The sequence below is a fragment of the Tinamus guttatus genome, unplaced genomic scaffold (genome assembly GCF_059628265.1).
Source record: "Tinamus guttatus ecotype Peru unplaced genomic scaffold, ASM5962826v1 Tinamus_guttatus_pri_ptg000472l, whole genome shotgun sequence".
NCBI lineage: Eukaryota > Metazoa > Chordata > Aves > Tinamiformes > Tinamidae > Tinamus > Tinamus guttatus.
This window is the reverse complement of record NW_028289006.1, coordinates 5135844-5160573: the sequence shown is the minus strand read 5'-3', so window position 1 is coordinate 5160573 and position 24730 is coordinate 5135844. Positions and strand designations below refer to the sequence as shown.

Sequence of the window (24730 nt, the reverse complement as noted above, 5' to 3'; positions counted from 1 at the left end):
GGTGATCTCCAGAGGTCCCTTCCAACCTCAACCGCTGTGATTCCCAGCACAGCTTCTCGGAGCATGCAGAGTTGCTCAGTGAAATTGATGTTCTAGTCTTACCTCTGCTAACTGTGATAGGGAGATACTAATGCCCGTGTGGCTGAGAGAGCTGGAGAAGCTGGGGTTGCTGCACAGACGAGGGAGGCGGCCAAGTCCTGCAACAAGGGCCTGGGAGGTCCCAGCCCTCCCAGGGGCAGGTTTCCAAGAGCCTGGACGTGGTTCCCTTTGAGTCCTGCCAGAAATGAGCCTCAGAACTACGATTTGAAGAAAACATTCCCTTCTTCCCTGGTGTTTTTTTTTTCTTTTTTTTTTTTTTTTGCATGTTTTTGTCTAAGCAGGAATCATTCTGGCCAGTTCTGACTGCAACCTCTGTACAGCCCTGAGCGTCCCTAGTGTGGGTAAGTTCAAGCTGTTCCAGGTGTGCTGACACCCCACAGCCATTCTGCAAAGACAGGATTATGCACATCCTTTCTTATTCCAGGCTGTTCTTTTGCTGAAGTTAATGAGGTAATTTAACATGGCCTTAAATAAAAGAAATATTGTCGTCTAGTCCATTATGTTTTCTTTTCCATCTTAATAAAGTAATCCTGGTAAAGTGGACTGCTCTGCTTAAAGAGAAAAAAGAAAGTCCAGAACAGCTTTTTGTTTTATGAGAGTTGTGTGGACTTGAAAAAGTGCCTAAATATAGAGGAAAGATATTGGAGGAGAAAAAAAAAAAAAAGAAAAAAAAAAAAGAGGTTTGAGCTGTCACAGTGTAAAAATTCCCACAAGGAAATGAGTCACCTATCTGAGTGCTTTGCACAGTCATTTTCATTGCAGGTGAGGGGGATCGTCTATACCTGCACAGCAGAGCTTGGAGTTGATATGAATGTGTGAGTTTCAGGTCGTGAGTGGATGCTGAGTGTGTTGTGAGTAAGTCGACAGCGTGCAAACCTGTGCATTTGTTAGCTTTAAATAAGAAGGAGTGCTTTGGTACAAAGTGCCAAATATACAGTGCAAATGGTACTTTGGAGATTGAGTTAAAAAAAAAAAAAACACCCTATCACTGATGATTTAACTTGTTCAGCTGGAATCAGGGATTGCTTCAAAGTTTTATTAGATGGCAGGACGCCATTTCAGACTGGCCATGTGCTTACACACTCGGGGTAGCTGTGCCTTGTTTTCTGCAACTGCAGCAGCAGCAGTTACTGCCAGTTACTGTGACAACTGCTGGTCCACGGAGCAGTGGGGACTGCTGAGGGGGTCTGCGGGCCTGCGCATGGGAGGTCTGGCTTGCATAACTGTGCGGTTTTTGCTGGAAAAGTTTGTTTTTCCTTATAGTTGGTGGCATGTTGTGTTTCTCAAAGTGTGGTTCTCTGTTTTTTTCCTGTACAGTTCATTGGTGTTTGTATACTGTCATGTGGGTCGTTGAAAAAAACTTTTTCGGAGGTCGAAATGAATCCCTGCCTACCTGCACTTCTTGAGACTCGTGGCTGAGAGATTTTGTTAAAAGGGAAGTCTGCAAAAGTCTCTGAGTAGAACTAGAGATACCAAAAATATCCTTCCCACTAAATCTATCTAGGTGTTGCCACATGTGTGAATGCAAGCAAATAAACAACAGTTAAATAAATCTTAGATACCTGCTACAGATGAAACAAGAAAATGTGAATGTTTAAGTAGGTAAATATCTGAAAACATAAAAACGCACTCCCTTGTGATTCCATGCTTTCTCTTGTAAGTTTTAATAAAGGACCTTTCATACAGTAGGAACTTTGCTGACAACTTGCAGTAATTTTTAAATACTTGTGGTACTGTGTTGCCGGAAAAGCAAACGCTAACCTAGGAGACAGCAGTAGCCGTTTCCTAATTTGTTTTTTTTCTCATTTCTGTAAAACACTCTGTGGGTCCATAATCAGGTTACACTGAGGCTTGGTCTATTCAAGTTGGAGAAGTGCTTCGGTTTTAAAGTTTGTTTCGGTAGACAAAGTACAAAGTACTCAGGTGTTTGTACTCAAATAGAAAGTGATACCAAATACGTAGTTTATTTATCAAATACGTTCAAGTTACAAGCTAAAGAATTAATTCGCTCAGGTCACCTAGAGAAAATATATATAGGAAAAGTTAACTGACTGAACACTATTATTTCCCATCATGTTGTCTTCTTCATTGACTCTGTTGTACCATGTTTCATTATGGTCAGGAGAAAACTGAAGAGATGTATTTAAAGCAAAAGTTTGGCTTTTTTACTGTTATTGTGTTGTTTTCTTGCTAAAATTGTGTGTTTTCTTGGACACTTCACTGGTGAAAGTGTAGTTGGACTGTGGCTCTGCATGCTGCCGTCATAATTGTGCTTTCCAGAAAATGTCCTTTACCTTTGTCTTTTTTTTTTCGTTTTGTTTTGTAACTCTCTTTCAGAATTCCCCACTCTACCAGTATCTGCAGGATCTGGGACACACCGATTTTGAAGTATGTTCAGCTGTGTCGCAGAAGGCAGAGCAATGTGCAGCAGAAGGAGACCAACAGGAGTGGACCACTCATGCTGCCCAGAAAGTGAGCGTTCTCCTGCTCCGTGCATTTATCTTCCCAAAGGATAGCTGCAGCGTTTCACAAATAGGAAAAATCAGAGAAGATAAAGATTGAAGTGTTACTATACAAAACAATAGTGGTTGCCATATCTTATTTGTTAATGTGTTTGGAAACATAGTCTACCAGTGTAGTCTGAAATATTTCTCTGTGTTCATGTAAGCTAGGACAGCAATAGACTGTTATATTCAATTTTTAAGTAGTTTTAAGTTACATTATTTACTGGGTATTGTTATGTTATCTTAGCATGGCACTCTGTGAAGAAGACCTGTAATTTTGTGGAAGAAAATGTTTATAGTTCCCAGCTCTTCTCAGGCATTTGATTGTTAAATACCGCTTACATTGTGACTAAGCATTTGAAGAATGAAGATTTCTGGGAAGTATAAATAAATAACTAATCTGAATGAGATAGCAGAGCTGTGGTTAGGTTGTGGAAATGTAACAGTTCAGCTGATGAGCATCCTCAGCTGATTAGCTCAGACTGTTTCTCTTTCTTTTAAAATGTAGGCTTGTGGATTTTTCTTTTATTATTTTAGTATTAAAATTATCCTAGAGAATTAAGAGCCTGAAGAAATTCCAAAAAAAAAAATCTTACAGCCGTAGTGTGCCTATTTAAGACATACTTTGAACTACACATTTTTTGTTTTCCTTGTTAAAAAATAAAGGATAATCTACCTCTGTTAAGAATGTATAGGCCTTGTGAATCACATGAGGAGGAATCACATGGATCAGGAAATTCCTCTTTTGTCCTAGTTGTTGCAAGAATTTCTTTGCTGATCCTAAAAGTGACAAGTGTATTGAAAAATCAGTAGTCGGTTTATCTTCTTAGCACCTAGATGGAGCATGCAAAGAGCAGTTATTTTCTGCCTACCTCTTTCTCTTCCACAGTGGAGAGTTGTGTTTTCAGTGGCCATGCTCCAGCTATGTGCTAAGCCAGGAGGAAAAAAGAGGCCTTCATGCAGACTGCTCTGTCCAGGCCACTGCAGGCTGTAGGGGGGCCCAGAACCTCACAGGTAAGAACCTAAAGCAAGAGTTCATAGACTGACTTGTTGCCTCCCAAAAACAACCTTTCTCCCCTCTCCCTGCCACTTGATCCTTGCTCACTGTGGCTTTTAACCTTCTTCTAGAGACCATTTTTTCCTTACGTATGTTTCTGCTTTGTACCTCTTCTGCCACCCTCAAATTAGAGTTTCACCACCCCTTTTCTCTCATAACGACTGCTGCTTCCCTGCTTCTGTTCTAACACCTTCTACCCTCCCAATTAGTTGGCAGCAAACTGTAGGGCATCCTATTTCTTCCCCGGATTAGGGGAGATGGTGTGAAAGGCTGCACTCTGCATGTGTGTGTGTGGAGGGGGGTCACATGGCAGCTGGGGTGAGCTCAGTGATGTCACTTCTGTTAGGATCTTTTCTCAAATAATGCCACCTGGATGTTTACCCACTACTTGGTCCTCAAGACATTTCAAGGAATTATCCTTGGAAGAGTCACAGGCTTTAATGGCTAGTATTCACAATAGATTTATTTTGACAAAAAGAAATCAGTTTTATGTGTGTTTTCCTTGCTTTTCCCTTGTTTTCAATCATACGATTTTTCTCTCTCAAAGACATCTTGTGCTTTAAGTCAATAGTCTCTTCTGGTATGCAAGGCAGTCTATTCTACTCTTTGTAGGATCTTTCCTGGGGCAGAATTTGGAAGTGTATGAATTGATACGGAGAATATCAGTCTGAGATTTCTTTTTCTTTGATCTGGAAGAAGAATGTGTGGTTCTTGAAATTTTTATAGTAGTATGGTGCACATAGAAGGACCGACGTACACAGTCTCCGAAGTGAAAATTTACTAGCTGTTGTATGAATCTTATTCATCCAGCAGTATTCCGGGAAGTGTTCGTGCATCACATTTTCATACAGTGCTGTCCATTTTAGCTACTCTCTGTTTAGGCTACATGAGGTTCATCACACATTCATTTCCATTGGAAAAGAAAGGGTAGTAAAATATGAAATGCTTTGCGGTGGTCTTTGGTCCTTTTTCATTATTTTTGCGTAGACAGCTCAGTCATAACTTGCTTGTAATCATTTGGTAGGGCAGGTAGGTGGGCTGCTTTGCTTCACAGCCCTGGTCCAAACTTGCAGGAACTTGGGAGTGCTATAGAGGTGCATCATATCTCCCTTGCCTTCATGCCTCACTTTCCCATCAAAGATGACTTTGTAGAGAAGATAGAGACAAGGTGCAAATAAATTGAGCAGGCCTGTGATTATCCCTACATGAACATTGCCCATGGGATAAAGAGAATCTGCGGTGCTGCTGTTTAAAGAGTAACCATACGGTAGGAAGCATTCCTGAATTTTATAATGGTATTCAGCCCTGCTCATGTAGTATTAAAATTTTTCAAAAGCCTCAAATATTTTTCCCTCCCTTGCCCTTGAGCATTTTACTCTTAATTTTATTATATTGGGAGCAAGTCCTCTGTCTTTGTGTCTACTGTGGAAGTAATTCATCATGATTTTCTGTGTAACTTGAAGGCAGAGCGTGTGTGAAAATGGGTTGTCCATTTCTTAAAAATAGTCGGATGACGTTCATGTTGTCTCATCTCAGTCTAGACAAGAATACATAGGAAAAAAAAAATAAAACCTATGTGTAATTTGAAGCTGAAAAATGTCATAGATTCTTCCGGGTTGGTTCTAGTATTAGTTTGAGAACACTGAAACTTTTCTTTGGTGTTCTAATGTCAGAAAGTCAGATTTTGTCCTTTGATTTCTGTTTCTGTGTTCCTATTTGGTAGAGTGCCTCAAAATGAAAGGGAATGAGGGAGAGGCAGCTGACTGTACGTGTATAATAGAAGATTGGATTAAGGAGAATATGAGGCTCTGTTGCAACTTCTGTGACATACAGTCAAGACATTTAATTTCACAATAAGTCATTTCCTCATTTTCAGTTGAGACCATTATCACTTCCCGTTTTGCACCCTTTGCTGGCCTAATCTACTCAAATTATAAAATGTCTGGGTAACAGATGGTTTGAGTCACATGTCCAATATAATATGATGTTGATTGAGGTTTAGGGTAACTCCAATAACATAATCACAAGGATTGGAAGAATGTTCCATGCTGAGTGATGCCCAGTATATATGTATTATTTTATGTTCCGAAGAGTAAAATATCCCAAGTGTTTAAGGCATTTGCAAATTTAATGGTAAATGCAGTTAAGACCAGCAGCAGATCCAATGGAAGTTTTGGCTTTCTTAGGTTGTCATGGTCCATTTATCACTCTATGTTTTCTACTAGATCCCAAGCACTCTGGCATCTGAAATGATAAATAATATTCTTTTCCTCAAGGGGTAATTAGCTTTCTAGCGAGAGCATCCTATTCAGTGACCTTTTTTTTTCTTTTTTTTTTCTTGCCTTCCTATTGTGTGTCTGTTCTTTTGGATGCAGGACTCTTTCTGACTGGAAAAACCTCCAGAAGAGATAAGTCAGATTCTTTTTTTTCTACCTAGACTGTCAGCTGACTGGTAATGGAAAACTCCTATTAGGAAATCTGTAGTATTCCCATGTCTCTTAAAAAGAGCTGAGGTTGGTTTCTCCACTTGTATTCAAGGAGGAACCCTGGTCAGATATGATCTTGTGAGATGCAGCAGGAGTTTGGCAGGGCAAGGATCTTGTTTGGACCTCAAGGACTGGGAAAACAGTCCCTGATCCTAGTGACTGATCCAAGTGTTGCTGCTGTTTCCTGCCTAGCAGTGTGTAGGATTCACGCTGAATTAAAGATGCAGATATAAACTGAGCTTCAAGCGCATCTTTAGCAGGGTCTTTTTGTAATGAAAGTATGGCCTTAATGGACATGGAGGTGAAAACTGTAAAAGTGCTTCAAGCACTTTGATGACTGATGAAATGCCACTCTTCCTTCTGAGGCAGTAAGAGATATCATTTAGTGTGGTAATGATAGGTATTATGTCCATGACTGTACCAATCTCTGGTGAATGTTATGCTCTGGATCTTGTGATCTCTCGTTGTTCAGAAACACTGTTTGCAAGAGTTGCAAATAGACCTGTTTTTTTGTAGTTAAAACCTAATTGGATAATTCTGCTTGACCTTTAAGCTATTTACTTCATCCCATTTATATTTTTCCCTTTTCCACTGATTTGGTAGACTACTATGTGCATAGGAAAGATCTGTTGGGTTATAGTGTCACATCTTATCTCACTTTAGATGTGATGATATTTAATCACTGCATCAGGGCTGGTGCTGCAAACAGCTACTGCAGGTTGCTGTTGGGGCCATCCCTTGGTAGTTGTGCAGGTGACCTGGTGGGGAGAAGCAGAGGGACCATTTCTTTGCCTTCATCTACAGCTCCCACTAATCTAATCCTGGGAGCTACTTAATATGTATTTAATATGTAGTATTATCTTGTTTCTGAAGTGTACAGAATAGAGAGATGCTTTATGCATGATGCTATTTTAGATACCTGCTCGTTTGCCATTTCAGGTTCATCCTGTACAAAAGAGAAATATTCATAAGCATTTTGTTTTAGGTTCAAGTGCATATTACTAAAATGTGCAGTTCCTGTGCTATAGGCACTTACGCTTTTTTGTTTTTTAATATTTGAAGGTGTATGCCTTTATTATCCAGTGTACAGAGAGCTTATTTGCCTGACTTGTGTTGTAAAGCTGTAAAATGAACACGCCAGAAGCATCAGCAACATGACCCGACTTGTGTGGTGATGAAAGTTGTTTTACTTGTCAGTAACACTCCCGATGGGAACACAAGCTGTGAGACACTCTTCCAAAGATCTGAATAATTCAGTATGTTACTGTACACTACTGGGTCACAGCCCAAGACAGTAGGTTGTCTTGCATTGTGTTTTCAAGCACTGGCATGCCTGGTGAGTGTTTATGCAAGCTCAGATTTTTATTTTTAAACCAAAACATGAGCTATAAACCAAAAGATTACTTACTAGCACATTAGTCCGTATTTATTTCCAGCGGTTCCATGGACTGATTTAATTAGCTGGTGGCAGTATAAAAATATTTGTGGCATAGACTTAAATGCTTTTTAGAGAAATCGAAGAACTTGAGATGTCTGAGCAATTGAAAACGTTAGGCTCCGTTTCTGTAATCCACCTCCAAAACACACGGAAAATAGTTCTGAATGAAGTGTCTGTTTGTCACTCAAACGTAGGATGAGGACCTCTTTTCACTTCAGACCAGTTTTTCTACAAACTGTAGTGGGAACATTTTGTTTTATTTTGCGCCACTTTACAGGAGACTCTGCCTTGGAAGATGACCTAGGGTGCAGCTTGTGACACATTTTTCTCTTCCTCTTCAGACTTATGCAAGTGCCTCTGAGCAAGAGCAAACTCTTTTCTCAAGCAATGGAAGAAAATCTTGTTTTTACCTTTTCCTATCCTTACTAATAGTAATGATAGAAATTAGTGCTGGAACAGGCCTTCTAATTTAGCAATACCTTATCCAGGACTGCTCTAGAAAATATATTCTTCAACACATTTGAAATCCTTCCTTGGGTTTATTCCACACTGTAAGAAGTGTTGATTGCTGGGATAGCTTCTCTCCATAAGCTGTGATGATATCTGTGTACCCAGGAGAACTGTCATTATGAAACCTGTAGTATTGGTTTGTTTCTCCACTGACCTAAAAAAATACTTTAGGCATAGGTGTGTAATTCTAACTGTACACAGAAGGATGAGGCGTATACAAAGGAAAACTCAAGCTAGGTTACCTAAATTAATTATTTTTGAAATTGTTCTGTGAAGCAAAAAAGTTTTAGGATGATCATTTCTGATGGTATTCAAAGCCATTCTGCCTTGGCTTGCTGCATCAAACTCCTGTCATACTTTCAAAGGGACATCAAACAGGTAGTCTGGTTCTTTTACCTCCAGTCCCTGCCCTGACACTAAGCACAGAGTCCCATAATTCTGATGCTCCATCTCATTCTCCTGTTTTCAAGCTCATAGTTGGAGCCCTGATGGAGAACTCTGTCTTGCCTTTCCCACACAGCTGCCCTGGAAGCATTTCTGTAGTTCAGACTGGAAAATGTTTGGACCTGGTATTGCAGAGTTGAGAACCTTGGTGGTGGTTTCTCTGGGGAAGACTGTCTCTACAGCCACGCGCGTTAACTTTCAGTTTAATAGTTCTCTTGCTTAAAAAAAAATGAAAAAAGAAAGATGTTTATTCACTACAAACACCTTTACAGGTTAGATTTTTGTGATCGAGTTATTTTTTGAAACCATATGCCAAAAAAACTAAGCGCTCGACATTTCAGTTGTTTGGTATGCATTTCAATTGGTTGTATCCCCTGAGGGCAATTTGAAGATTAAGAGATAGGGTCTCAGAATTCATAAAACATATGTAAGTAAATATTTTGAAAAATACTTCCTGTCAGCTCAGTCTGAGAAAAATAGATATGCAGTGTATCAAAAAATCCTTTTTTTTTGGCACTAACTGACTGCAGAACCATCATGCATCCATTCAATCATTGCCTTTCATGCACTGTGTTTTAGAAAGATCCTTAGGTAAAATGTGTGATGATGGAGAGAGAGTCCATCTTAATTAGTAATTTTCAAAATTAAGTGTACAGCTCAGATGAAAGTCTGGATTTAGGTTGAAACAGGATGGAGAGATGCTTATGTGACACGGTGTTTTGGGGGCAATTTCTGTTCTTGTCATCCCTCTTCCCTGCCTCTGTAGACTCATCTTCTGGAGTCTCACCTCAAGCCGTGGAGTTCTATAGATGAGGAACCTGGTAAAGTGGTTCCTCATCTGGTCTTTTACTTCTCTTCTCTCATCTCTGTCAGCCATTTAACTTCACAGCAGTTGCCAACCTGAGATGAGGCTAATCCTCTCTGTCTTTATTTTTAATTGTGTAAAAGTGTGATTACACTTAGACTAGGTGGGGTTAATGAAAGCTTTATTTCACATTGTCATGTACAGGCAAGCTGACCGGAAGCAGATGTTGCCTTAGCGTACTCTGAAGTTAGGCCAGAGAGAGTAAGTGAAACTTCCTTACAGGTACTTGTGTCTTTGAGTTTACAAGAGAAGCAAATGGATAAAAAAAGGAATTGTTTGATTTTTATTTATATTTTGCTTTGGTTTTTAATCAGAATAATTTTTGTTCCCTTCAGCAAGGCATCCTGTCAAAGCTAGCTGAGGTCTTTAGAAGTTGGTTTCCTTTTCCACAGTATAAGAAAAATGATGACATACTTCACCGACTGGTAAGTGTTTACTTTTTTTTTAATTTCCGTTCCTAATCCAGATATCTTCTTTTCCTTTGTACCTCGTCCCCAGAGCACTTCCTTGGCCTATATTTGCTGATTTGGGTTCTAAGAAGTTTGCTTATTTTTCAGATAACATAATTGACTTTAGCCACTATAGTTTTCAGAAAATTGTGTCAAACAAATTGGTCACAGAGTAAAAGGGGAAAAATATCAGTAGTCAGATTAAAGTAGTTCAAAATATGGAAGAGGTTGTGAAAAATTAAAGAAATTCTTGAAAGCTGAAGAGTTAATGTATACTGGAACTGCACCGTGCAGTGGAAGGCTGTGCAGAGACCCTGAGCCATTAAGTCCATATGTTGCAGTCCTTCCAGAGCCTTGCAGACACAGCTCAAGACAGAAGGATCTAGAGCTTCGTGTGACTATCACTTCACCATCGCTTTCAGCTTGTTAGCCTAGGCAGGGTGCCAGGCTTGCATAGCTGTTCTGCCCCACAACCTAACCTGGCTCATGTGTTTCTGCACGGCTCTCCACAGTGCTTTTGCATTTGGAAAAGCACTGATGAAAACTCAGCTAAGACATCTCCATTATAATGCTTCAGAACAACTATGCGGATAACATCTTTCTGGTTTGACTCTGGGGAGAGGGATGAACAGTTCTCTGTATTCCCTGTGCACTCAGCAGTTCAGAATGACATTCAGATGTCCCTCTGCTTTGCCAGAAGTTTTCTTCTCTACTCCCAAGAACTTCTAGGGCACAAGTTGATCTGTGTGGGGGTAGACCCAAAGGGTGACAGTAGAAATATGAGGTAGTTAGAAGCAGTTTTATGCTGCCTTTATGTCTGTTCTCTATGGAGCCCCTTTCTAGCCAGTTCAGATTCTAGCTTAGGCTACTCTGAGTTCTCCGAACTTGCGCCCAGCTGCTTCTGGTTCCTGGTCTTGTTTACAATAGTTATAATCTAAAAGCATCTAGGTATACCTTTATCTTGGGTTATGTCCAATGATACATGGATGGTCCAAATCCAAATGAGGATGCTCTTTCACTGAAGAATTTCCCAGTGGGCCTCCGGCTTTGTGACTCTGCAAAACTTGATAAATGGCACACATTAATGTGGAGAAGATACAGTCTATGTGTGCTTTTCTTGGAGACAGCATCTGGCCAGCCCAGATATACAAAACCTGTTTTGACCCCGCTTTTTATATCATTTTCATTTAGATACGTCATATTAGTCAGAGTGTCCCAGAATCTGAAGAGCTGGAAGTTTGGCCTTTTTCTACTGTGATATAGGAATGCTGTGTTCCAGTGTAGTTTCAAAAAATAAAATGTCAAGCCACGTGAGACATTAGAGTTTTCCATTTCTCCGAGAGATGTGCCAAATCTAATTGCTAATCCTTCACCCTTATCTCAAGAAAACAAAATTTCCTCTGAATCTCTTCAGTGTGCTGAAGTATCTACTGAAGAGATTCAGTATACTGAATAGTACTATACTCTTCCCCTTGAAGTAAAGCTATTATCTTACTTTCTGCCATGACCAAAGAGTAAGGAAAACATGTTTCTCCTGCCGCACACTACAGTGGGTTACTGAAGTGGCACAGGATATACTGGAGGAGGGCTGAGTTTCCTCTTGAACACAGTTCTGAAACAAAACTTTTTCTGTAAATACAGAATGCAGATTATCCACAGTGACATCAATGTATGGAATCAGATTTTGAACTAGCTAGTTTACTCTTTTATAAGGAATTTTGGAGAGGATTTTGTACTGTGAAATTTCAAACTTCTGTTAGCAACTCCTATCAGAGGGAGCTGTATTATAGAAACATTTGTCTTTCCCTCCTGTAATCTCACTAGACACAAAGATGCACATGTTCAATGTTTGTTGGGTTGTGTTATGATATTTTTAAACTGAAATGTTTTGTAATTATAGTTTGCTGTAATATGCAAATTAAAGTTTCAGAGGCCTTCTCTAATGTGTGTGTTTGTGTTCAGAAGCTGTGTATTTGTCTTGAAGAGCTGTAGCTATAAGGAAAAAATAGCAAACGCTTATGACAACATCAGATCCAAGAGTAACTCCCTGAACTTTGTCTTGAGTTTGCAAGTGTGAGGTCTCCAGTGAGGTCTCCAGGGTCCCATGCTATTTTCTGTTTTTTTATGTTTGAAATCAAGTTCCCTTGGGAAAGGTCATAGACTTGCGCAGGAGAGAATTTCCCTGCGTTGTGGGGAACTTGAGTCCAGCTCATTGACCCCACTGTTATTAAATAGGCTATAGCTGACTTTTGTAATATCTCTTTTCCTTTTTTTTTTTTAGTTTGCTATTGCAAATACTAAAAAGAAAACATTATTTTAGTTTGATTACAAATCTTCTAATAGATTCAGTAAAAAAAAAATGAGGTGGCTGGTTAGGATGTAACTAAAATATTCCTGGGATCTTCTGGAAGAGACAGTTTTGTGTGAAGAATAGAAGGTCTGGGTGGTTTCTTTAGTCTAACAACTTAATCTTAAGAATGTGCATATTCTCTATTAATGTCTGTTTTTCTTTTGTCCATTTTTGTTAAGGATGTTGGATTTCGGTGTGACACACTCCGTACCATCCTGCAGCAGGAAGTTCTGCTGCAGGAGGATGTGGAACTGATTGAGTTGCTTGACCCGAGTATCCTGTCTGCAGGGCAGTGCAGGCAACAGGAAAATGGACAGCTTCCAACACTGCGCTCCCTAGCAACTCCTAATATTTGGTACTGTATATAACATGTGTACGACTATATTCCCATATTCCCTTAGAAGCAAGAAAAATGATTGTCTTCTTGGTATAAAATGCCACAGAAAGTAACTGTTTTTGTCTAAGGTCTCTGAGTCTTGATTTCACTCTGGTCCATTAATCCCACATTTTGGATAAGTATGTTTTTTCCTTGGACATTGTGTTGAAAAAGTAGGTTTTAATCTAAGGTAGTTACATGAGCATGAATGGATACTTGCAAACCCTTATGAAGGAAAAAGTAACATGGCTGATTTAATTTCAAAAGCTATGTAGGGGGGATTTGGAAGTGGATATTCCATTGAAAAGTATCTGACTAAATTTGTACTAAATTATTTAACCTTGTTTAATAATTTGCTAAGCGATCTTCTGTTAGTTCTCTGAGTAAAGGGAAGTCTCAGTTTAACCCCCGCCTGGGTAGTGATCATCTTCCACATTCCATTTTAATCTATTTGTGTAATATTATAGTGACAAGTGTGATTGGAGTACCTACATCCTGTACATACACACACATACACACACACTATGACACTATCACTCTTTTTAAAATATTTTGATTATATAACTAAGAGACTGCTACAATACTCAAATGGACCTGCTAAGGTAGCTCTAATAACTTAGAACCCTTAACAACAGAGAAGGGAGGCAGAAACATCAGGTATCAGTTGTGCTGTCTTTGTGTCCTCTTAATGTCACTAAGCACTTTTGTTCTCTGCACCGGAATTTGGATGAAGGCGATTAGAAATATAAAGAATAGAGCACATAATACTATGTGAAGAAGAATAGTAAATCACAGTGATTCAAATATTTAGTATTCAGTGTCAGCTTTGGTGTGGTCTTTATAAGACACGTTAATTGTGCTTAGAGCAATTAATTTCACAGCTGTAGAATGCCAGAACAGACTAAACATTGAAATAAGATACATTTAGGTTATTAGAGGCTAGTGAAATTCACCCTAAAATGCTCAGGGATTTCACTGCAGCAGTATCTAAACAACTATTTCCTGTATTGTAGAATTAAGAAGGGCGGTGGGTGGTCTTGGCAGAGTGACTTGCTCAGGAACAGACAGGAATCAATAGGGAGATGGTTTGTCCTGGTCCTCCCACTATCCATTGTTTCATTTACTGCACTTAGCAAATTTGTGAGTATCACTCCGTTTACAGATGTCACCAGGTTTTCACCCATTTTAGCAGATTCAGAAGGATGACAAATTAGAGAGTTATTTTGAAATCGATAGGAAGGTCAGTAAAGACAAGTGTGTAGTGCTGTGCTTCAGAAGGAAGAATTAAATAAACGAATACAAAGTGGGGAGTAATTGAGTAGAGCGTACTGCTTCAGAAAAGGATCTGCCCCTTACAGTAGAGCAGAAATTGAATGAGATGGGAAATTATTCCAAAAATGGGAAATCTCATGCTAGAATCCTTGTTATATGCAAACACAGGATTATACTTCTCTGTCTTCTTCTCTGCCAGGCTGGAGCATCTGTTTTTGGATGCCACATGCTGAGAGGTTTAGGTAGTTTACACAGAGGCCAAACAGAGCCATAAGAATAAGGGATTTGGAAATTAGAGCCTTTTGGGGAATGTGTGAGGGAGCTAGGATTGTCTGGCCAAAAGGCCGAGGAAGCGGAGGAACATCTTAGGATGCACACAAGGTAGTTAATAAGAGGGTGGTGATCAGCCATTATCCATTCTGTGGCCAAAAGGGAAGGATATGAGGAAAAAAAAAATTGGCTTCATTTGCCAGTGATTCACATTGAACTTGGGAGAAATCTGCACCATGAGGATCTGAAAGATTTATATGATCTGAAGAGAAACCAGAGTATAGTTAGGCACTGGCACAGCTAACCAAGTGGCTTAGGGAATCTTCATTTTCTCCTTTTTACAGTTTGTTGGAGATGGTCTAGATTAACTGAAATTGTCTCAAAACTGAAATTTGACCAACTGATCTGTTAAATCCCTTCCAGTCCTTCATTTTTTATGATTTTTTTTTTCAACCGCACCAAGGAGTTTGTGGAAAAATATGAATGCTATACAAATGAAAGGTTCTTTCTTGTCTGGAAAAGATTTTGTTTATAGCATTTTTCTCTTAGGACTGTGTCTGTCCTTTCTAAAGTTTATGTCATCTTTGGAATGTTTTAACCTTGGGCTTTTACTGCAACTGATGAGTACCAATGAAGAGTTTATTCTTGTAAAGCTTATTGAAACATGCCTACAAAAGTATCCAGAATCTTAAAGTCTAGCAGTCATTTTTGCTTTGGAAATCTGGAAATGTTCTTTGCAGATATTTTCAAGAGCAAGGATATAGGATTCACAGCTTTAAAGGGTGAAAAAAGATTTTTCTATTAAAAATATTTTAAATAATACTCTTTCATGCCTTGAAGCTCTGTCCCCTTCATTTTTGCCAAGACTGTAATAATTGTAGTTTTACAAAATTACTGTTATAATACTAGGTGTAAAGCACAGTTTATTTTCTAGCAATCATACATTGTTATTGCATCTTTCTAAAAGAAAATAAAACCTTTATGAAGTTTTAAAAATGTCCTTGAGAAACAGTTGACAAGAGACTGAAGTGACTCTTGTTTGTTCAGGGTTTTTAAAAGCCAGCAAGTTATTTAGAATGATTAATGAAGATGTCTTTCTTAGAATGTGTTCAAAAAATAGTGATATGTTGGTGTCAAAGTTAAATGACTCAGAATCTGGAAAAAAATAAATCTGTCATTGCTTGGGGATTTCGTTACCCAAAAGAAACATGCCCTTTGCTACTGTCCTCTTGAACCTGGAAATACAGATATTCCAGTTTCTATCCACCCTTGCTTGAAATGCTGAGTAGGGACTTTTTTAAAGTCATATGTATAAAATGACCTGCCAAAATGGTACAAAAAAAAAAAGTAATATAATGTGTACTAACCAATAATGTCATGCATTTTATATCTAAATCTACCATTTAGGTGTTGTTTTTGGTATTTACAGCTCCCTTCAGAGTCTGCCTGAGAGCTCCATATTAAAATCTCAAATGTCGTACTCAAATGCTTGATGCTCTTCCCACTCGTTTCGCCTCAGGAATGTGCGGGTGATGCTGCTTTCTCTCTCTGCAGGGACGTCTCGCTGTTGCTCGCCTTTGTAAGCGCCCTGCTGGTGCTTCCTTCGTGGTGGGAGGACTCGGCGTGGCTGCTGTGGGCGCTGGTGCTGCTCGTCTACGCCACCCTCCGGGTGTGGGGCACATGGAGGACAGCCAAGCTGCAGATGGCCCTGCGGAAGCACTGCCTGCAGCTGGAGGAAACGGTGGCAAACAGCCGAGCTTTCACTAATCTTGTGAGAAAAGCGCTGCGGCTCATCCAAGAGACTGAAGTCATTTCCAGAGGATTTACCCTGTGAGTCTATATTTTGCTTTAATACATACATCCATTCAAGCCAGATGTCTTCTAAAATGGTGCCATTACACACAGCGAGGGGAATTACTGTGAAACACAACACTTAAAGCTTCTCACTTTTGTGGAATAGTGTAATTGCCATTGTTATATTCGTCAACATAAGGTGTTAAAACTGTGTGTCCTGGAGGAGAACTAAGTCTCCCAACATTATCTGAATTGGGCAACTAACCCTTTTGAAAGTCTTCTCCAGTGCTATTGGTGAAATAAATGAGTCAAATGGACTCTGAACCAAGTTAGTTAGCATTTTTCAGGAGCTGTTTTTTTAACAACTTACCAAGTCAGTGTAAATAAACTGCAAGTATTAATTAATATTTTAGTATACAAGATGAAAACCAGTTTTATTTAACAAATATTAGTCCAAGTAATGCGAGTACAGTAAGCAGACCATGAAAGGTCATTTCACCCCTTGGAGAAATTTTAAACATTTATTTTTCTTGCGTACAATTGTTGAGATATTCAGAACCTTCAATTATTTGCTGTTGAATTTGCCTCTCTGCACTTACAGGATCAGAGAGTGTCCCTAGTTATTGAGCCCAATGGCTAATTGCTATATGCACCAAGAGATTCTTCTGTTCATGCCAGATCAACTCTCCTGCTCTCCAGCACATGTTGTTACATGCAGGCTGGAAACTGTACACTTCTTATTTTGAATTAACTTTCTAGCTTGAGATACCTTCGTTAGGCTTTTCTGAAGAAATGTTTTATTCTCCCTTTGGAATGTGTAAGCATGTCTTAAGTCTGCCTGGCTGTTTTTTGTTGTTTTTTTTTTTTGATTTGCTGAGGAAGCATATTGTTAAGCAATAGTCAGTCTTATCTTTGCAAACAGATTCTTAAACGAAATTATTGTTAGGGCTTGTCCGAATTACAGATGAGAAAAATATTTGGATTTTTTCCTAGGCTTAAACAAATGAACTTGTGGTCAGTGTCTAAATGGCTAGTTCCTTGTTCGTTTACAGCATATCTTAGATAACAGATTAACAAAAAACAGACTGTCTATAAGCTGGTGCTTGATCTAGTAGCCCCTTCATTTAAGACTCCGGCAAGCTTTTCAAGAGATTGTGGAGTATGGATGGAGTGGGAGAAGTCCAACTGTGCCAGCCTCCGCACTGGAATAATTGTCCAATACAAAGAAGACTCCACAGGTTTTGATCTGGTTTAGCGTGGGCGAAGTTCTAAGTCCAGGGAGCCCTCTTCTGCATCTATGTATGTAAGAGATGTGGCTGTGCAGGACAGGGAATTCTTTGCATGAGATAACACTTCATGTATCATCCAAAAAGGTAGTTGCTCCTTCCAGATTTTTGCTGCAGTAAATCTCAGCAGAGCAAAGTTTAGTATATCTCCAGTGATCACCTTGTCAAAGTCTTCGTGGCTATTCAGAGAGTGTCATGTGGCACTGGAAATGGCGGTGCCTGAAAAGTTGGGGTATCATCTTGTACCATTTTAGGAAGGAATTTTGTGTGGGATTTCAAGCAGATAGCAGAGTACTCCGCGCACGGATATGCACTCTGCTCTTTCAGTATGCTGTTAGCTCTGCATGATCTGAACTCCGCATAAGCCAGGGAATGAATGGAAAGATACCTCAGCTGACATTTAAATATACTGAGTCCAGAAATAGGGTAGTTGTGCTCACACTAAACTCTCTTTATCAAAACTCCGGGTAAGCTTTGGTCTAAAGCTCCCTGCCTACATCCCACAGCAGTCTCTTCTCTCCATTGCACAGTCCATTGATGCATTCTCATAGCTTAACTTATACACTCGTTAAAAGATCAATGGCTTTGCTTTATTCTATACCCTTTGCCCTTGATTTATTGATATTTGACTGTCTATTAACAGTAAATTATTCTCCACAAGAATTTGGTCAATTCTCCCTTGTTTAACCCATTACAACATGATTTTGCCTTCACGTCTTCCCCTTCCATCCCCAGAAAGCACAACAGCCGCTTAGAAAGGAAACCAGCAACCACTTCTGGCCTCTTTTACCTCAGTTGCTGTCCAAAGCAACCCACCATTCCAGTCCCAGGTCGGCCGTCAGAGCTGGCGGCTGCCTCCCGGGCAAGGAGCCGGGGCGCTCGGGGGTCCCCGCGCGGCGGGAGGGGCCTGCTGGGCAGCGGCGCCGTCTCCACAGCTCCGCGTCACGCAGGGAGCCCCCGGCGCCCCGAGCTCCGCGGGCCCAAGACGGGGAGGTCCTTGAACACCGGAGGCGTCCTGAGGCAGCGAGCAGAAAGCGGTGAAACGGAGAAAGCAGTATTTTAGTGAAGTAGAAAGATTGCTTCTTCCTGTTTTGTGTGTTATACGCAATACTGGTAACGCTTGGTAAGGCCGGTTACGGTAAATAGGAGATAAAAGAAATACTAGGAGGGATGTGGCATGTCTGTCACGCAGAAACTTACACTATATTACATTAGTTTAACGATACTGGAATAAAGAAGTATTTTATAAATACCACTGAGGCAAACCTTCCCGAAAGCAAAACAAATTGTTTTGCTAAGTACTGGCATTACACACACGTGTGAGTTGTGCAGTATTTGTTCTGCAGAGAAGCTGGAAATGCAATCTCAGAACAGAGATTGGTTTCTCTTTTTCATAGTAGAATAGTTTTGCTTTTCTTGTTTGGACCTTCAGACCCAGACCTTTGGACCCAGAACCTGAGTCTACAAACCGACATGAGAGTCTATGTGTGAACTTTTGCAACCTTCTAAAGCTAGGAAATATTCGAGGTTGACATGTACATGCTCTGTTCCCAAGTGAAACTTATGGCATGACTAGCACTTTAATATTGTTAAATTTCGAGACTTAAATTAACACCATTTTTTGTATATATTTTAAAATATTCTGTTTATGAACAGAATGTTCATGTTTATGAAATGTTATGTAAATTATTTCAATATCACTTTGTATTTTGGCATGCTCTAATGATATTTTAGTGTAGTACGGGGATATTTTAACTTGTGGATTTAGTGTGTAGCTATTTGGCATAATCCTCCTTTGCATTAAGCTACCGCATACTCTGATAGAGGCCCAGCTTTGCTAACTGGGGGCACGGCGCTGCTTTCCCTCCTCAGCAATGGGAGGCCATAAGCTCTTCGCCCTCCCAGTCAGTGCACAGCACGATCAAGCTGAATTTATGCAGTAGGACCAGCTCTCCAGCAGTGCCAGCTCTGCTGGCTTAGTCAGCTCTCCATTCAGATGGAAGAAGGCTTTTCTTCTTTCTTTTTCCTTTTTTTCCTTTTTTCTTTTTTTTTCTTTTTTCCTTTACTTTTTTCTTTCTTTTCCTTTTTTCTCTTTTCTCTCTCTTTTTTTTTTTTTGGGTGCCTGTAGACACAAAGTCTCATCCATATCTCATGCCAACAAATGTGGCAACTGGCGGAGCAGGCTGCTCCTCCCCTGCCAGTTCATCAGTCCTGTTACCCACACCGGGTCCTTTCGAGTAGAAATGGTGCCAGCAAGGAGAGTCCACCAAAACTATTGTCAGACTCTCAGCCTTAGCTGGAATCATTCTTTAAATGAGTAGAGATAACTGGATATTGCTTTTTGAATATACCGCCAGTAAAATTCTGGAGGGAGAAAGTTGAGAGAAAATAATGTTTTGCACAAATAACAGTAAGTAGTTGTACTTTCTTTTTTTCTGCAAAAATGATTTATATGCCAAAAAGTTTAAGTTGCATATAGAGGTGTGTGTTAAGTGTCTCTGGGTTAAAACTTCAAAAGCTTCCAGCGAGCCTGAGATAGTTTTCTATCAGAGATAACGATATGACCCAGCTGACTTTAGTGTATTTTTTTTGAGAACAAAAATGTCCACACAAGTTTTGCCATGGCTCAGATGAGTACAGAATCGGGACCTCTACTGAGGATTCCAAGGCTCTTACCTAAATATTTGATTAGATTTATTTTTCTAGTGAAAGAATTATTTTGCTCATGTGTTTACAGAGCCATTTTGAAAAAGTTTTATAATGGAATATGAAAGCTGATGTACTGTCTTTTAAAAATACTTTAGGACATCTGTACAGTTGTATCACATTTTACTTTTCAAGTTTGCTTGACAGGGTCAGTGCCGCTTGCCCATTTAATAAAGCTGGACAGCATCCTAGTCAGCACCTCAGCGGTCTCCGGAAAGCTGTTTATCGATCCGTCAGAGCCAACTTCCGAGCTTCAAGACTGGCTACTCTGTACATGCTGAAAAAATATCCTTTCTGTAAAAAAGCTATTTGATTAATACTACCTCTCTGTAGTTTTGTCGATGTTTGGAGTTCACGTGACTTGAAAAGTGCAGTATCACTGCACTGTTTCAGACAAGCTGGACGGAGCTTTTACTATATCAATTTTCCAAACAGCATGTTTACAAGTGAATCAAAGTAGAATACTTTGTTCAGATTAAGTTTTGTGAAGCATAATCTGTATTCCTTCAGTGAATTGCAGACTTTATTTTGTGGCATTAGAATTTCAAGATGCTTTTCCCTGTATATTATACTGCATGTGCAATCACGTCTTCACCCGGTATTACAGTAAAAAAGAAAATATATCTATTCCTGCTTTGGAAAACAACATGCATGGAGACAATAGTTGTTGGTGTTGCAGGCATTGAAAATCTGTCATGACAAATGACTTGTTTTGTATCCCTAAAACATAATATTTGATTAATATATTGTGCCTGGCGAGTAGATAGATGTATTGAGAGAGATGTATTGAGAGATGCATACATGATTGTATGCATGTGTGCAGACACACATGTTCTTGCACACACATGCAGCTAAGAGTGTGTTCTGCTTTGAAGAAAATGAGTGCTTCTTTGCAAAGTAATCATGTATAGGAATAGGAACCCCCATTCTGGTCTCAAGATTTCACTTTTAGCTTTGGGAAATACGGTGCTTTTTCTATATAAAGAAAGAAAGCATTATTCTAAGTGTCTGCTTCAAATAAGTTTATAAGAACAACTGATATCAAGTTTGGAAATAATCAAGAATTACTTTAAGAACATAGAAAGACAACTGAAAATGGAGCCAATTAACGTGGCCTTTGCAAATATTCCTCCACCACGAAGAAAGGAAATCCGGTAGTGAATGTGAAAAGGTGCATAGATCATTGCTGTAGCTTGTAAGTTATATGTTCAAGCCATATGGATGAGTGTTAGATTACCATTTAATTTTGTAGCAGCTGATCTGATGGAATGGGTCTTAAGTTAAGGAGCTGAAGAAAATACATTTTGTTTACTCTGGGTAATTTGGCACTTACATCTGTCTTTGAATAATTTTTAAGATGGAAGTTCCATTATAGCAAATTGTCATGCATTTGTCAGTAGTAAGGGGCAGCAGAAGTACATGGCAGAAAAAAGTTTAGGACCTGGCATGTATATAGGTTCTGACAAATGAAAAGAACAGTATTCTATCTATGCAGAATACAATGGAAAAAATAGAGTGACAGCATCTGAGTTGAGATACAGGCGGAGTCTACTCTGCAGGACATGAAAACTGAAAACAAGGAATGTTAGATGTGAGGAGGATGAGTAAAGGATTCCTCCTCCTCACTGGAGTAATAGAGAGTAGCTTTGGGGTAGCTACTTTGAGGTTATCTCTAATTTGTAGTTTTCCCTGAGTATCACAAATGCTTGAAAATTCAACAGGTACCATGTTTATCACATAGGCACTGAGGACAAGGAGCATCTTTCAAATAGATTCAACTGCCTTGTGCAATTCAATATTACTGTTACACTGGAGGGGCCAGAGATTCCTTCATGCCAAAATCCTTCACAGCTGCCACTTCTGACAGCTTTAAACCCTTGTCCATCATCAGACTGTTACCAGAGATCTGGCCTACAGCAAGGGAGAAGAAGGAACTGGAGAGATTTAATAACAAAGTAAGCTAATAAATTAAAGGAAAAGAACTCCCATCAAATGTCTGGAAACTAGATACCAATTCTGACTTCTGCAATTCTTTCTGAAAAATTGTTTTTACGAAAAGCCACAACATATTTTTGAGTTAAGTTCCCCTAGGTTCTCTGAGTATGAACTAGTGAATTGCTCTAGGTAAACTGAGGTTTACTTTTTCAGAGCATTGTGAGGCATGAATTCATTAGCACTACTACTGGTTTACACCAGCCACAGCAAAAGGTCTTTTATCAAAGGGAAAAAAAATAGACAAATATTCTAAATATGTCATTGAAACAAGACTGTCTTTCCTGGATAGTCACAATACAGTTCAGTAAATATTTTTATTGTACTGAGTATTGTTTATGTCTCTGTAACAAAACAGATTTCTTTGTACTTGGGTAAGTGGAAAAACTGAATTGATTTTACCTGAAACAGCTTTCAATAGGAATTTAATGTGTGAAATGCCAACTAGTCTGAAGGACAACAAATCTTGAATCTTCATATCTAATACACTAAAGATGAAAGCAGTTTAATTGATGACTGTTCATTCTTTTGAATCATTTTTCTCTTTAGCGAATAAGGAATTAATAATTTCTTAAGAATGTGCAACTAACAAGGCCAACAAGGCCAAGTGCAAGGTCCTGCACCTGGAGAGGAATAACCCCAGACACCAGTACAGGCTGGGGACTGACCTTCTGGAGAGCAGCTCTGCAGAGAGGGACCTGGGTGTCATGGTGGACGACAAGTAGACCATGAGGCAGCAGTGTGCCTTTGTGGCCTAGAAGGCCAATGGGATCCTGGGGTGCATTAAGAAGAGCGTCTCCAGCAGGTCGAGGGAGGTGATCCTGCCCCTCTACTCAGCCCTAGTGAGGCCACATCTGGAGTATTGTGTCCAGTTCTGGGCCCCACAGTACAAGAGGGATGTGGAGCTGCTGGAGAGAGTCCAGCGCAGGGCTACAAGGATGATCAGGGGCCTGGAACATCTGCCCTATGAGGAGAGACTGAGGGAGCTGGGCCTGTTCAGCCTGGAGAAGAGAAGGCTGAGAGGGGACCTGATCAGTGTCTATAAGTACCTCAAGAGACGGAGTGAGGAGGATGGTGCTGGCCTCTTTTCAGTGGTGGCCACTGACAGAACTAGAGGTAATGGCCACAAACTGAAACACCAAAAGTTCCACAGGAGCTTAAGGAAAAATTTCTTAACAGTGAGGGTGACAGAGCACTGGAACAGGCTGCCCTGGGAGGTTGTGGAGTCTCCTCTGGAGATCTTCAAAACCCGCTTGGACGCAGTCCTGCGGCACGTGCTCTAGGTGACCCTGCATGTGCAGGGCGGGTTGGACTAGGTGATCTCTAGAGGTCCCTTCCAATCTTAAGCATTCTATGATGCGGCACAGGATCCATTGTTATGCGGCCCATTGTGATGCTGCATGACATCCATTGTGATGCGGCCCATTGTGCTGCGCATGGGATACATTGTGATGCGGCACAGGATCCATGCTGATGCGTCCCATTGTGATGTGGCAGGGGATCCATTGTGATGCGTTCCATTGTGATGTGTTCCATTGTGATATGGCCCATTGAGATGCTGCACGGGATCCATTGTGGGGAAAAAAAAATAGTTCAGGAAATGTCAGAGTGAATCATGTGGGATGAGAAACAACATGTATCAATTGATTGGGCACAGCTCTTAGGACATTGAAGTCAAAGATGATGAAAGTGGAACTGGATCTTCACACGATACCGCTTATCACATCTTCATTTCCTTCCACAGGGTGGGATTCGTTGGCCTCAGTTCATCCACGCTGGCTTTCTTCCACTGGGCCAGGCTTCTAATGCCCTCAGGTGCTTTTCTTTTCCCAAAAGTCTGACATTTGAAATTAGATACTTTGTCAAATAATCAGGAAGGCTTTAAACCTTGAAGTGTGCATTTCATGTAAACATTTATATTTAAGTGGGAGATAAACTTTTATGCTGCAGTTGGGTTTGCTCATTTGGCAGTATTCAGTTGATGCTGTTACACAAAATAAATACTTGTCACTCCAGTGCTGAGCCATGGGCTCCAGCAATCATTTTTGTGTGTGATGTCCAGTTATCAAAATAAAGTCCCAGTCTGTGATTAGACCTCCTAAGGGGTACAGGGGCACAGAAGGATGATAATGTGAAATATGTCCTGATGCTGCAGAACATGCCCTGAAATATACCTTCAGCTGCGTGGTTTTTTTTATAATGGACTTTTATAATTTGGGTATCCCATCTGTAATTGTTGCCTCAAGGCTACAGTAAACAGGTCTCAAACTGAGACATGTCTGTTACTACATATAATAATTAAACTAATATAGAAAATTAAAGTAATGTAAAATATCAGAATATCCCTTTTTAAATTACTTTGCAGCAAGATCAGTTCACTCATTTATGGCTTAATATGGCATGATAATTTTTATTCTTTGAAAGTGTATGGTTTCATATGCTTACCAAATGGATAAACAGCCTCACTTATGAACTGTTTTCTAAGACAGCTTGAACGTCAGAAGTTGTTCATAAAGAAGCAAAATCTGTAAAAAGTGGCATTTTTTATCCATAAAATGGGAATGATTTAGTAGCCAGCCCACCTCGATACAGTGAAATTGTTTCATTTTTACAAAAACTTACACTGTCCTTGCGTTCTAAATCCAAAGTCTGACTCTGCAGGTAAGTTTGACTCTTGCATCTGAGTAAAGATGCTTGGGAATTTTTTGTTGACATCAGATGAGATTTTTGCTCATTCTTTCCAGCCTAGTGAGCGGTGAGAATTCTGTGAACAGCAGCTCAGATTTCTTAGGGATCTTGTTAGATGGCTACAGGAAAACATGCTTTAGAAAA

General features: G+C 39.8%; 1 protein-coding gene across 1 annotated transcript in view; it reads left to right on the top strand.

Moving 5' to 3' along the window:
• The window catches only part of VEZT (vezatin, adherens junctions transmembrane protein), a 44613-nt gene that overhangs the window by 2285 nt on the left and 17598 nt on the right, over positions 1-24730 (top strand). Inside the window, exons 2-6 of the mRNA XM_088532952.1 lie at positions 2380-2571; positions 9739-9828; positions 12382-12557; positions 15675-15950; positions 20054-20191. Of these exons, the coding sequence (XP_088389078.1) occupies positions 2380-2571; positions 9739-9828; positions 12382-12557; positions 15675-15950; positions 20054-20191 (872 nt within the window). The remainder of the gene's footprint in view (positions 1-2379; positions 2572-9738; positions 9829-12381; positions 12558-15674; positions 15951-20053; positions 20192-24730) is intronic.